The sequence below is a fragment of the Sus scrofa genome, unplaced genomic scaffold (assembly GCF_000003025.6).
Source record: "Sus scrofa isolate TJ Tabasco breed Duroc unplaced genomic scaffold, Sscrofa11.1 Contig2094, whole genome shotgun sequence".
NCBI classification, from domain to species: Eukaryota; Metazoa; Chordata; class Mammalia; order Artiodactyla; family Suidae; genus Sus; species Sus scrofa.
Genome location: NW_018085018.1, coordinates 188,154 through 202,159, shown reverse-complemented (window position 1 = coordinate 202,159; position 14,006 = coordinate 188,154). Strand labels below are relative to the sequence as shown.

At 50.5% G+C, this 14,006-nt stretch overlaps 1 protein-coding gene across 3 annotated transcripts in view; it reads right to left on the bottom strand.

Moving 5' to 3' along the window:
* POU6F1 (POU class 6 homeobox 1) overlaps window positions 1-13,756 on the bottom strand; it is a 29,551-nt gene extending 15,795 nt beyond the window's left edge. Inside the window, exons 1-3 of one of the 3 annotated variants that reach the window (XM_021081723.1) lie at window positions 13,645-13,756; window positions 2,853-2,945; window positions 996-1,194 (exon numbers count right to left, since the gene is read on the bottom strand). In XM_021081723.1, the coding sequence (XP_020937382.1) occupies window positions 996-1,194; window positions 2,853-2,900 (247 nt within the window). In that variant the 5' untranslated portion in view covers window positions 2,901-2,945; window positions 13,645-13,756. Of the gene's footprint in view, window positions 1-995; window positions 1,195-2,852; window positions 2,946-13,001; window positions 13,321-13,644 lie in introns of those variants that run through there. The other 2 variants (XM_021081724.1, XM_021081722.1) reach the window with 2 other exon arrangements.
* Window positions 13,757-14,006: the final 250 nt, after the last annotated feature.

Genomic DNA, 14,006 nt, shown 5'->3' with positions numbered 1-14,006 from the left:
TGGATGTGCCCACTGATTTGCAAGTAGAGCAAAGGAAAGGCGATCTCGTAGGACTTTGGTTTAGGAGCTGCCTCTTGTCTTTGCTCTCTTCTTCACTTCTCCTCTTGGCCCACCCTCATCATCCCAGATCTCCAATCTAGGCAAGGGGTGAAGTTCAGCAGAAGGCCAGGGGAGATGAATCACAGCTTTCCAGGGGAACTGACAAGGGAGGGCCCAGGCTGCCTGCAAAAGGAGACATCTGTTCTGCAAGGTGTTGATGAGAAAAGTCAATGGAAGGGTGCCCTGTGCCCAGAGAGCAGTGCCTGCCTGGGACCTGCCCCAGCTTTCAGGACAGCCCTGGCTGTCTCATGGCTGTATGGCAGGGTCATTAGGGGAGACAGTGCGTGGTCAGCCATACCCACTCCTCATGCAGGAGGGTCAAGCATACGTCCTAAAGTCATCTTTGGAGAATAATAAATAGCACAGTTAAGTCCACCAGGCTAGACACATGCCAGCCCAGCTGGGAGAAAGCAGCTGGGACTCTGTAAGGCCTTCCCTAACACACGCCCTTAGTCCAAGGTAGGGAAGACGCCCTCCCATCCCCAACTCCCGGGGCCTCCCAGCTATATCCCAAAAGCTACTGATTTGGAAGCGTGTGCAGGATCCTGGCAGTTTAATCCGCTCCTCTTTGGGCCTGAAGGTCTGGTTTAGACCTGGGAGCCCATCTCTGGGGTTGATCCAATCCCCTCAGCTGAGCCCTGCCACTCTCTTCCCATCTCCCCCTGACCTGACCCAGTTTAGGTCTGTAAGTGGCAGAAGCCAGAACTGAAGTTCCAGGGGCGAGGCGTGTCCTAGGAGCTGACCCACACCACAGGCTGTGGCTGGAGGCTGCCCAATGGACAGGAAGACAAGACCCTAAAGCCATCAAGGCCCTTGGGATTCGTGCTGGCTCCCCCCAGGGAACACAGGAAAGGACCTGGGCAGAGCAATGCCACGTGGAAGCAGTGGCCTCGTACCAGTTGCCTCTGCGGAGGAGTCTGGGGTGTCTGGCCCAGCGTCACCGCCGGCAGCTTCACCAGCTTGGGCAGGGCCTCCGCTCAGGGAGCCCTCAGCGGCCACACCCTCCAGCGCTTTGCCCTCCTCCTCAGCAGGGATTGGGGCGTCCACTCCAACCTCCAGAACGCGAATGGTCTCATGGCCTGACATGACGATGACCTGCAAACAGAGGACAGGGACACTGCTGGGGGGAGGGGCCGATAGAGCCCTGGGGAGCCGGGGCTCTGGGTACGGGTAAGGGTAGGGGTACAGTTAAGGTTGGGGGAGAGAGGAGAAGGCGTGTCAGGATGCAGACCTCCTGTCCTAGCGACTGTGTGCTCTGTGCGAATTTCAGAGTCTGGAGCAGACTGCAGCTTCCAGATGCAAGTAGGCCCTGGTGATGGGGGCAGGGCCTGACCCAAGCTAGAAAAAGGCCCCCAGAGCCAAACCCCTTGGGGATATTTCTGTTTGCTCCCTCTCTTGGACTCAGTTCAGGGAGTGGTAAACCGCCCTCCCACAGCCTTGCAAGGATGTCTTCTTGGCCGCTAAGATGTTGGAGTGTGGTTATGATGGCCCCTGACACAGGATCCACAGCTAAGTTGGGACAAGAAGCAAATCCTGGAGTTCCCGCTGCGGCGCAACAGGATCAGCTGGGAGTGCTGGGACGCAAGTTCGATCCCCGGCACAGTGGGTAAGGATCCTGTGTTGCTGCCGCTGCAGCTTAGGTTGCAGCGGTGGCTCAGATCTGATCCCTGGCCTGGGAACTCCAAATGCTGCGGGGCAGCTGAAAAAAGAAAAAGGAAAAAAAAAAACCAAAAAAACAAGCAGCAGCAGATCCCTCTTCACATCCCTTGAAACAGTACAGAAGTTCCCTCAAAGGTAAAAGGGTGGAAGTTCCCATTGTGGCTCAGCGGTTAAGGAACCCGGCTAGTATCCATTAGGACACAGGTTCGCTCCCTGGCCTTGCTCAGTGGGTTAAGGATCCGGCATTGCTGTGAGCTGTAGTGTAGGTTGTAGATGCAGCTTGGATCCCGAGTTCCTGTGGCTGTGGTGTAGGTCGGCAACTGCAGCTCCGATTCGACCCCTAGCCTGAGAGCTTGCATATGCCGAGGGTGCGGCCCTAAAAAGACAAAACAGCAACACACAAAAAAAGACATCCTGTACATTAAAAAGCTTGGTGTCAGGCCTTCCTTGCACTCGGCCGGAAGCCACTCCCACAACACACTTCTTAAGCCTGAAAACTGGATCCAGCCAGAGACTCTGCTGGAAAAAAATCAACAAGGTGACCCATCAGGAGAGTACCAGCGCAATAAGCCCCACAAAGCAGTTCCCTTTCTGACTCAAACTTGACCTATGAAGGATGTCACTCCAATAACATTTTAAGAGATGTCAATCTTTTTTCTCCTTTAAAAAACTGTAGTAGAAGTCTAAGTAATAAAAGGCCATTGCAAGAAAAATTAGAAAAGGTTGTATATGCAAGAGGAATAAATTACCTGATACCCACATCTTCCCCCATGTACATTTATTTTTATTTTTATTTATTTTTTTCTGAGAGTTATGTTTTATTTGGGGTAAAATAAGGACTTAAGCCTGGGAGGCAGCATCTCAGCAGGAGAAAACTGCTCCCTATTTTTACACTTCGATTTCACTATTACTAGTCACAGCTTCAGTCTCCAGACTCAGCCCCTGAGAAAGCCCAGTTGGCAACTATATCTGGATGGATGAAGGGACCATGAACTTTGGTAAGAACCAGACAGTGAGGGGCTCTATGGAGTCCTCTGTGCCCACACCCTTTGGTCCATCACCCTCACTTCCTTGCCTCTTCTGCCAAAAGATACCTGCTCATTGACAGTCAGCGATGAGTCTGGCCCAGCTCCAGGATCCATGGTCACTTGCAGGGTCGGGTGGGGCTGGCCCACACCTAGCACATCCTGTGGGGTGAGATGGGATGGGAGAAGCAAAGGCTGACGTGACACAGTAATATAATTTCCACGCCATCTCAAAAAGTCAGAAGTAGAATGGTAGGGAGAGGGAAGCTAAGTTTTCCCAGTTATCTGTAGAAATAAAGGAAATAGGATTCTAAGGATTTTAGTTTTTCTTTTTAGGGCCTCACCTGAGGCATATGGAAGTTCCCAGGCTAGGGGTCAAATCAGAGTTGCAGCTGCCACCCACAGCCACAGCAATGCTGGATCCAAGCCGCATCTGTGAGCTACACTTCAATGTGCGGCCACGCTAGATCCTTTGACCACCCCCTGGAGCTAGGCCAGGATTCAAACCCTTTTCCTCATGGCTATAGTTGGTTCTTAACCTGCTGAGCCACAATAGGAACTCCGGATTCTAAGGATTTTAAAACCAAAGTGTCTCACTTCTTAAAGCATCCTAGGAGAACCTATACTCAGGAGGAACCAGGGTGACAAAAGGAAAGATAGCGCCAGGCGTTTGTCCCTGGGAGCGCCCCAGGCCCAGGGGGAAGAACAGACCCAGCGGAACCCAAGGTGACTTTGACCCAGACACTCAGAACAAGACACAAGCAAAGATCACATTGAGTATTAGAGGACTTCGGGGGGGGGGGGCGCATCTGAATGGACTTCCTGGAAGATATGGTAAAGATAGGAGTGAATTAAAACAGCCGTCTCAAACTTGAAGGTGCCTGATCTGCACCTGAAACACATTAAAAATGCAGGACCCCCCCCCCCCTGCCCCGCCGCCCCAGGAATTCCTGTTGTGGTTTAGTGGGTTAAGAACTTGACCAGTATTCATGAGTATTCAGGTTGGATCCCTGGCCTCTCTCAGTGGGTTAGGAATCCGGCATGCCTGTGGCTGTGGTGTAGGCCGGCAGCTGCAGCTCCGATTCAACCCCTAGCCTGGGAACGTCCATATGCCTCAGGTGTGGCCCTAAAAAGACAAAAGAAAAAAAATGCAACCCCCCAGATTTCACTAAAACAAACATCCCCAGAGAATCGGATTCAGCTGGTGGGTCGCACAGAGTCAGTGCTCAGGCGATTCTGTGGCTGTCGCCCAAGAACGTACTGGCCTTTAACACGGGAGGCAGGACAGCAATCTAGACGGTGGAGCAGATGTCGTGTGCAGTGAATGAGAGACGCCCCTGCGAGACCAGGGTGTCCGGCTAGAGCCACAAACCACATTCACAAGAAATCGAGGTAAAAAGGGGATAACTAGTTTTAGACACTCATATAGAAAAGAAGGCAGGAGTTCCCGCTGTGGTGCAATGGGACTGGCGCATCCTGGGAGCAATGGGACGCAGGTCTGATCCCCGGCCTGGCACTGTGGGTTATGGATCTGGCGTGGTCGAAGCTGCGGCATAGGTCACAACTGCAGCTCAGATCTGATCCCTGGCCTGGAAACTTCCCTATGCCGTGGGGTGGCCAAAAAAGAAAAGAAAAAAGAAAAGAAGGCAATTAATATTCATTTTGATGCCCACTGTGCTATACTCTAAGTCACGTATTGCTCATGCCTGCTGGGTGACGTGAGATTATTACCATGTTACAAATGATGACATTAAGCTCAGAGAATTGTTGTTTCTGGATTCTTCACCTTTCTCTTCTTCCTCCTCTTCTATGCCTTGGTTTGCTTCATTTGTTTTCCTTTTTTTTTTTGTCTTTTTTTTGTTGTTGTTGTTGTTGCTATTTCTTGGGCCGCTCCCGCGGCATATGGAGGTTCCCAGGCTAGGGGTCTAGTCGGAGCTGTAGCCACTGGCCTATGCCAGAGCCACAGCAACTCGGGATCCGAGCCGCGTCTGCAACCTACACCACAGCTCACGGCAACGCCAGATCGTTAACCCACTGAGCAAGGGCAGGGACCGAACCTGCAACCTCATGGTTCCTAGTCGGATTCGTTAACCACCGCGCCACGACGGGAACTCCTGTTTTCCTTTTTTGTTTTTTTGTTAATTGAGGTAAAAATCACCTAACATCAAAGTCATCATTTTAATGTTTTGTTTTGTTGCTTTTTTTAGGGCTACACCCTCAACATACGGAAGTTCCCAGGCTCGGGGTCAAATCAGAGCTATGGCTTTGGCCTACACTACAGCCACAGCTCACATGAGATCTGGGCCGCATCTGTGACCTACACCACAGCTCATGGCAATGCCGGATCCTTAACCTACTGAGCAAGGCCAAGGATTGAACCCGCAACCTCATGGATACTAGTCGGGTTGGCTGCTGCTGAGCCACAACGGGCTCCCCATTTTAACAATTTTACAGTGTACCATTCAATGAAATCCAGTACATTTACAACAGTGTGCAACCATCACCACTATTTTGTTCCAGAACATTTTCATCATCCGAAAGGAAATCCCACACCCATCAGCAGCTACTACCTCTCCCTGACAACCCCCAGCCCCTGGCAACACGAAACTGCTTTCTCTCTATGGTTTGCCTATTGATATTTCATACAAATGGAATCATGCAAGATGGGGCCTCTTTGTGTCTGGCTTCTTTGACTTTGCAGAATGTTTTCAAGGTTTGTCTATGTTGCAGTGTGTATCAGTACTTCATTCCTTTTCACTGCTGGATAAAATTCCATTATATGGGCTTTTGAATGCTCTGGGAAAGGCAGAGAGGCAGGGATAAACCAAAATTGCATTTCCAAGGTGGAAAGTCCAGGAGACTCAGCTGGACTTTACCCAGCACTCCAGGGGCCTGGAGGTGCCAATTCATCACCTCTCCATATGCACTTGTTCAAGAAAATCTGCGGTTCCCATCATGATGCAGTGGAAATGAATCCGACTGGGAACCATGAGGTTTCGGGTTCGATCCCTGACCTGGTTCAGTGGGTTAAGGATCTGGCATTGCAGTGAGCTGTGGTGTAGGTCGCAGATGTGGTTCGGATCTGCTGTTGCCGTGGCTGTGGTGTAGGCTGGCAGCTGTAGCTTCAATTTGACCCCTAGCCTGGGAACCTCCATGTGCCAGGGGTGTAACCCTAAAAAGACAAAAGACAAAAGAAAAAGAAAACAACCTGTAGCTGCAACACGTAGAGAATGACGAAGAAAAAAAAAGGTCTTCATTTAATCCCTGTAATTAAATGGCATTGAAAAGTTTCTTCTAATTGATAATGAAGAAAACAATCAGGTCTCTTTAGAGAAACCAGCATTTTTTCTTTTTCCTTTTTTTTTTTTTTTTTTTTTTGGTCTTTTTAGGGCTGCACCTGTGGCATATGGAGGTTCCCAGGCTAGGGGTCGAATCAGAGCTGTAGCTGCTGGCCTACGCCAGAGCTACAGCAACTCGGGATCCAAACTGCATCTGCAACCTACACCACAGCTCATGGTCATGCCGGATCCTTAACCCACTGAGCAAGGCCAGGAATCAAACCTGCACGCTCATGGATACTAGTCAGGTGTGTTAACCACTGAGCCACAATGGTTACTCCCAAACCAGCATTTTCAATAGAAGAAAACTGAAATTTCAAGAGAATAAGTGAGAAGAAAATATTTGAAAAATACTTTTAAGACCAACGATGCATGTGAATCTAAGTCACTGGATACTGGGCCACACAGGAGTCTCCAAAATGATTTTGTGAATGAGAATCTTCCCAACAAGGATTAAATGAAGAGAAAGCAAAATTGGTGAAGGAGATTCAGGAGGAAGAAGACTATCTTCAGAGGCAAAAACTAGTCAAAATGTATTCCTGGAAGAATGACCTGTCTCAGTTACAGTTGTTAATAAATTGTTTTCTGAGTTCCCGTTGTGGCGCAGTAGTTAAGGAATCCAACTAGGAACCATGAGGTTGCGGGTTCGATCCCTGGCATTGCTCAGTGGGTTAAGGATCCGGCATGGCCATAAGCTGTGGTGTAGGTTGCAGAAGCGGCTCGGATCCCATGTTGCTGTGGCTCTGGCGTAGGCCGGTGGCTACAGCTCCGATTCGACCCCTAGGCTGGGAACCTCCATATGCCGCAGGAGCGGCCCCAAAAAAGACAAAAAGACAAAAAATTAAAAAAATTTAAAAATTGTTTTCACAATGCGAAGTAGCTCCTCATTATAGTCATTTTGGGGGATGGAGGGTATTCTGCATTGAATTGAAGGAATGACTAGTTGAGCTGAAATGAGTTATGCTGGTATTCAGTTGAAAGAAAGTCACATTTATTATTTGTTTGTTTGTTGCCATCAGCATCTTCAGCTCTACACCATATATATATACACATATCTTCTCAGGGCTGCACCTGCGGCATATGGAGATTCCCAGGCTAGAGGTCAAATTGGAGCTGCAGCTGCCAGCCTACACCACAGCCACAGGCATGCCAGATCCAAGCTGCATCTGCAACCTACACTATAGCTAACAGCAACGCTGGATCCTTAACTCACTGAATGAGGTCAGGGATTGAACCGTATCCTCATGGATACTAGTCTGGTTCATTATCACTGAGCCACAATGAGAACTGCCAGTTTGTTTTTGTTTTGTTGTCTTTTTAGGGCCACACCCACAGCATGTGGGAGTTCCCAGGTTAGGGGTCAAATCAGAGCTACAGCCACCAGTCTACACAAGAACCACAGCAACATTGGATCTGAGCTGCGTCTGAGACCTACACCACAGCTCATGGCAACAGCTGATCCTTAACCCCTGTGTGATGCCAGGGATCTCGAACCTGTGGCCTCATAGATGCTAGTCAGATTTGTTTCCACTGAGCAATGATGGGAACTCCAGAACTCCTATTTTTAAAAATTTTTTGTCTTTTTGCCATTTCTAGGGCTGCTCCCGTGGCATATAGAGGTTCCCAGGCTAGGGGTCTAATTGGAGCTGTAGCCACCGGCCTACGCCAGAGCCATAGCAACAAGGGATTCGAGCCGCTTCTGCAACCTACACCACAGCTCACGGCAAGGCCAGGGATCGAACCTGCAACCTCATGGTTCCCAGTCAGATTAACCACTGAGCCATGACAGGAACTCCCCTCCCACTTTTTCAATATTGAAATTGTGCACCCACTTACCTCCTGCAGAGCTGCCATTTTAAAAGGCCACAGGGAAACGGGAGATTAGCAGACATTGGTAGCTGGGGCTGCGCTGGGTGGTGCAGGCAATGCACTGGTCACCTGCTCCCGAGATGGTCTCACCCAGCCTGACAACCATCAAGACTAATTCTCCAACTTGGACTTCACCTAGGAACTTCAGACTCATGTATCCAAGTACCTATGGATTGCTCACATCATAACATACTCACATGTTCAAAACCCAACTCCTGATTTCCATCCCAAAACTGCTTCACCTGCAGCAGCCTTCCCCATCTCAGCAAATGGCAGCTTCATCCTTCCACAGATGCTCAGGCCAAAAACCTTGTCATCATCCTTGCCTTCTCTCTTACATCTGCATGCATATATATATTAAGGCTGCAGCTGCAGCATATGGAAGTTCATGGGCTAGAGGTCAAATGGCAGCTGTAGCCTTCACCGCAGCCACAGCAGCGCCAGATCTGAGCAGAGTCTGCGACCTGCACCATCATTTGCAAGTTCCTCTAACCCACTGGTCAAGGCCAGGGACTGAACCCACATCCTCATGTATACCAGTCAGACTCCTTTTTCTTTTTTCTTTTTTTTGGCTTTTTAGGGCCGCACCAGCAGCATATGGAGGTTCCTAGGCTAGGAGTCGAATCGGAGCTATAGCTGCTGGCCTATGCCACAGCCACAGGACGCAGAATCCAAGCTGCATTCTGCGACCTACACCACAGCTCAGGGCAACGCCGGATCCTTAACCCACTGAGCAAGGCCAGGGATCGAACCCTCAACCTCATGGTTCCTAGTCGGATTCGCTAACCACTGCGCCACGACGGGAACTCCCCTAGTCAGATTCTTAACTCATTGAGCCACAACGGGAACTCCAGTCTGCCTCTATATTTACTCCCTCAAATACTGCTGACTCTTCCTATTGTGTGCCCAGAATCCCTCCTCACTTCTCATCCCTTCCACCCTGGTCCATGTGGCTGCAGTACCTGGTGTAAAGAAACACAATGACGTCTCCTCCTGCTTGCAAGCATCATTTGCCCAGTTCTTAAATTGCCCGATTCTGGGCAGGCTGATACGTTTTTCAAGCTGTCATCACCTGAGGGCTTTTCCTCCTGTCCTCACACCCTTTTCCATTTCTGGCCACAGGACACAGATTTCCCTTCCCATCTGCTGAAAAATAGTATCATGGATCATTTATGGGGACCCACTCCCCTTTACTCGAAGTATTACAGGGACCACTCAGCAGACCACTTTCAAGTTCACAATCTCAGCTTTTTTTTTTCTTCTCTCTTTTTTTATTTTTGGCCATGCCCAGGGCATGTGGAAACTCTCAGGCCAGGGAGGGAAGGCTTGCCACAGCATTGGCGGTGACAATGCCGGATCCTTAACAAGGGAACTCCCAAAGTTTCAGCTTTGATATTTGCTAGCTGTGGGACTCAAACTTGGGATAAAAGATTTCGACTGTGCCTCAGTTTCCCTCATCTGTAAAAATGAGAGTAATGGCACTGAATTCACAGGGCTGTTACGAGGACTGAATAAAGTAATGGATTAAAAAGTTTAGATCAGGAATTCCCACTGTGGCTAGGTGGTTAATGAATCCGACTAGGAACCATGAGGATGCAGGTTTGATCCCAGGCCTCGCTCAGTGGGTTAAAGATCCGGCATTGCCGTGAGCTATGGTGTAGGTTGCAGACGCAGCTGGATCCTGCGTTGCTCTGGCTGTGGTGTAGGCCAGTGGCTACAGCTCCGATTAGACCCCTAGGCTGGGAACCTCCATGTGCCTTGGGTGTGGCCCTGGAAAAGATAAAAAGACAAAAAAAAAAAAAAAAATTAGATCAGTGCCTGGCACATAGCAAGTGCTTGGAAGATCATAGCTATTATAAAAATTTACATACATTATCTCACTTCAATTTGGTATAGCAGGAACCAAGGTTTATTTCTCAGTTTTAACATTCCTTAGCTGTGAAACCTTGGACAAGGACTTAACCTCTTAATGCCTCAGTTACCAAATTTGAAACTGGGACAGTGTGGTAGTAAATTGTACAAGGGTTCAGTAAAGGTTAACTATTGTTATTCAGTTTTGACACCAGCCCCATGAGACCACAGAGCAAACACATGCTGAAGCTCAAGCAATTGTGTGGCTGTCTACAGATGGGCAGGTTACTTTACCTCTCTGTTTTCGCTTAAATAATAAGAGATCTTACCCTGGAATTATCTTATAAAACACAAACAACAATTAACAATTATTACAACCCCCATTTTTGTTGATGAGAAAGTTGAAGATCAAAGAGAGGTAAGGGTAGGAGTTCCTGCTGTGGTGTAGTGAGTTAAGAATCTGACTGCAGGAGTTCCCATTGTGGCACATCAGAAACGAATCTGACTAGGAACCATGAGGTTGCAGGTTCGATCCCTGGCCTTGCTCAGTGGGTTAAGGATGTGGTGTTGCTGTGAGCTGTGGTGTAGGTTGCAGCCTTGGCTCGGACCTGGCATTGCTGTGGCTGTGGCATAGGCCGGCAGCTGTAACTCTGATTCAACCCCTAGCCTGGGAACCTCCATATGCTGCAGGTGTGGCCCTAAAAAGAAAAAAAAAAAAAAAAGAATCTGACTGCAGGGGCTCAGGTTGAAGAGGAGGCAGAGTGGGTTAAAGGTTCCAGTGTTGCCACAGCTATGGCTCATATTCAGTCCCTGGCCCAGGAACTTCCATATGCTGCAGGTGTGGCCATTAAAAAAAAGGAGGGCGTGATAAGAGTATAGGCTTAGGAGAAACCTATATCACATCCCAGGTTGGCCATGAAATAGCCATGCACACCTAGCCAACTGATTTAATATCTTCAAAGTTTAATTTCCTTACCTTTAAAATGTTGATTATTTTTTATTTTTATATATTTATTTATTTAGTCTTTTTAGGGCCACACGCATGGCATGTGGAGGTTCCCAGGCTAGGGGTCTAATTGGAGCTGTAGCCGCCAGCCACAGCCACAGCCACAGCCACAGCCATGCCAGATCCAAGCTGCATCTTTGACCTACACCACAGCTGAGGGCAACGCCAGATCCTCATGGCCAGCTGAGGCCAGGGATCGAACCTGCATCCTCATGGTTACTAGTCAGATTGGCTTCCGCTAAGCCATGATAGGAATTCCTTAAAATGTGGATTAAATGGGCAAGTTTTATGGGGTTGTTATAATGATGATATGAGATCATGTAAGTAAAATGGTACTGTTACAATGATCTTTTCTTTCTTCCTTTTTTGTTGGCTTTTTAGGGCTACACCTGCATCATATCGAAGTTCCCAGGCTAGGAGTTGAATTGGAGCTGCAGCTACCAGCCTAAGCCACAGCCACACTGGATCTGAGCTGCTTCTGCGACCTACATCACAGCTCACGGCAGTGCCAGAGCCTTTAACTCACTGAGCGGGGCCAGGGATCAAACCTGTGTCCTCAGGGATACCAGTTGGGTTCCTTACCGCTAAGCCACGATGGGAACTCCAGCAGATTTCTTCTGACTCATTTCTTTTTTTGTCTGCACCTGCAATGTATGGAAGTTCCTGGACCAGGGATTAAATCAGAGCTGCAGCTATAAACTGTGCCACAGCTGTGGCAACGCCAGGTCCTTAACCTACTGTAGCACACTGGGAACTCCTTGATTCATTTAATTGCTAAGTAGTATCTCTAAGAGAACTACCCATCTCTCTTATGAGCTCTCTTGTGTGTGCACATGCGTGCACGCGCGCACACACACACACACAATATCACTATATTATCTTTTTTTTATGTTGATCTGCCTGTTCCCACTCACACCCCTCACCCCTCTAACTGGAATTAAAACTCCAAGACAGGAAGTTCTATTTGTATTGAAGTTCTATCAGTATTGTTCAATGCTGGCACATAGTGTGTCTTTTTGTTAAACTAATGACCAAATGAACAAAGGTGTATCTCAGATATACAAAGTAACAGGTCACAGAAATACCATCCTGAGCACCCTGACTTCAATCAAAATGGAATATACAGAATTATTTCTCAGAAGGCCCTACTGCTCACTGGTGGCCGTCTTAGACGATGAAAAAAGGGAGGTGAGATATATATGTCTATGAACAATTGAAGACCAGCCCTCTAGTTTTGGAACAAGGAATACAGAAGAGCAGATGGGGCTAAAATCTTTGCAAAGAGCTTTTCATTTGCCCACGGAGGCGTCCCCACTGCATTTTATCTCCCCGCCCCCTCCTTGGCCCCGGCTCCGCAGCTGAGGCTTTTCTGCGAAGATTTTAGGCTTCCAATGGCAAATAAGGGGATGCTGATGCTAAAGTGGAGGGTACAAGGCACCCTGGGGCGCCCTTGGCCTTGCCAGGTGAGAATGCCCAGGGAACATATATCGAGTCCATTATGAGGACTATTTATTAATAATAATATTGTTATTAAATATTTATGAAGTGCTCATGCTCAGCTCGATGGTGACCCTCCCACCACTCCCCCACCCTTCCAGCAGCACCCAGGTCCCTAACCCCGAGTCCCACCAGTCCTCCCTGTGTACTATGCTTGGGGAGAACTGTGGCAGGTAGCTCTGGCCGCCGCAGTTGACATTAACCGGTGGGAACCCAGGCGTTCGGGGTCTCCTATGGGGCGAGAATCCGTTCCCGGTCGCCACCGGGTCTGGGTAAAGAACGTCCCCTATGGTCCGTACCCCACCTGGGCTCCAGGGGCAGAAGCGGGAAGGGGCCAGGTCCCAGCTCCCCATGGGGTCCACCTGGCGGCCGCCCCCTCCCCGTTTTGGTCCAGCCCCGCCGGCAGGCGGGCGAGGGCGCGGTCCCCGGGGTCTCAGGCCCCCGGCGGGCGGCCGCGCGCCATCCCACTCCCAGAGCTCCCCGCCGCCCCGGCCCAGCATCCTGGCGCCCCGGCCCCGCGGCATTTTTTCTCTTTATCATAAATATATAAATTATGCTAATTACGGGCATTGCATATTAACCAAACCCGAAACCTCCCCTGCCCGGCCCCCTCCCCCTCCCTGCAAACCCCTCCCCGCCCCGGACCCCGCTACTTACCGGAGCCCGAGCCCGAGCCCGAGCCGCCTTCGCTCCGGGTGCCCGGCGGCCACCGATTAGAGATTCATCTCACAGCTCGGGCCAGGGGGCCGGGGGCCAGGGCCGGGGCCGGGGCGGCCGCCGCCCGCAGACAAAGAAGCCAGTGCGGTTTGGCTGGGCTCGGCTCGGCCCGGGAGCCGGTCGGGACCCGCCGCCGCCCCCGGGCCCCCAGCCCGGGCTGGGCAGAACCGAAAGGGACTCCGCGGGCTGCGCTGGGCGGAGGGGGGACGGCCGGGAAGTGGGAAGGGGAAGCGAAGGTTGGGGGGGGCGGTCAGGTATATATATTTTTCTCCTTTTCCCCCTTCCACGGCCCCCCCTTTTCCCTCCCCCCCTTTTTTCCCTCCTTCTGCTACTTGGATTTTTTTAGCTGCTGCGTCATGAGCATAATTTATGCAAAGAGCTTTGCCGCATGCTGCACCGCGCGCGCCAGCCGCCGGGGGCGGCGGGCGGGCCAGCGAGCGAGGAAGGGAGGGGATCTGGGGAGCCTAGAACGGGCGTTGGGGGTGGGGAGGGGACCCTCAGCCCCTTGCCACCCCGGAGGCCCCAGAGGCTCACTCTCGGGACAGGAGTGAAAGGTCAGGGGCACGAATCAAGCAGCCCTCACCTCGCTCACCCGGCCTCCCCCGAGGTGCTGCTGGAGCTCGCTTCATTTTGGAAGGTGGGAGAGTGGGAGTCAGAGCACGGGGGACGGGACTGGGGATCCTTTGCCACATTCCTGTCAGCCCAAGGTTGGGGCAGTGACGGCGGTAACTCCCCGAGGCCACCTTTCCTCTCGATAAATCAATCACTTGCCCTCCTCAACGTTGAAAGTCAAGTTCACGTCCATTCCCAAGTTCCAGGCCGGGACCCCACTGCAAGAAAAGAGAAGTCAGACATAGCTCCGGCGCTGAACCAACCACCGGGAGTAGTTGTGCCCCGGCTTCATCTCTGGGAGGGGATCCAGGGCTTGAATACCGCGCCCCTGCA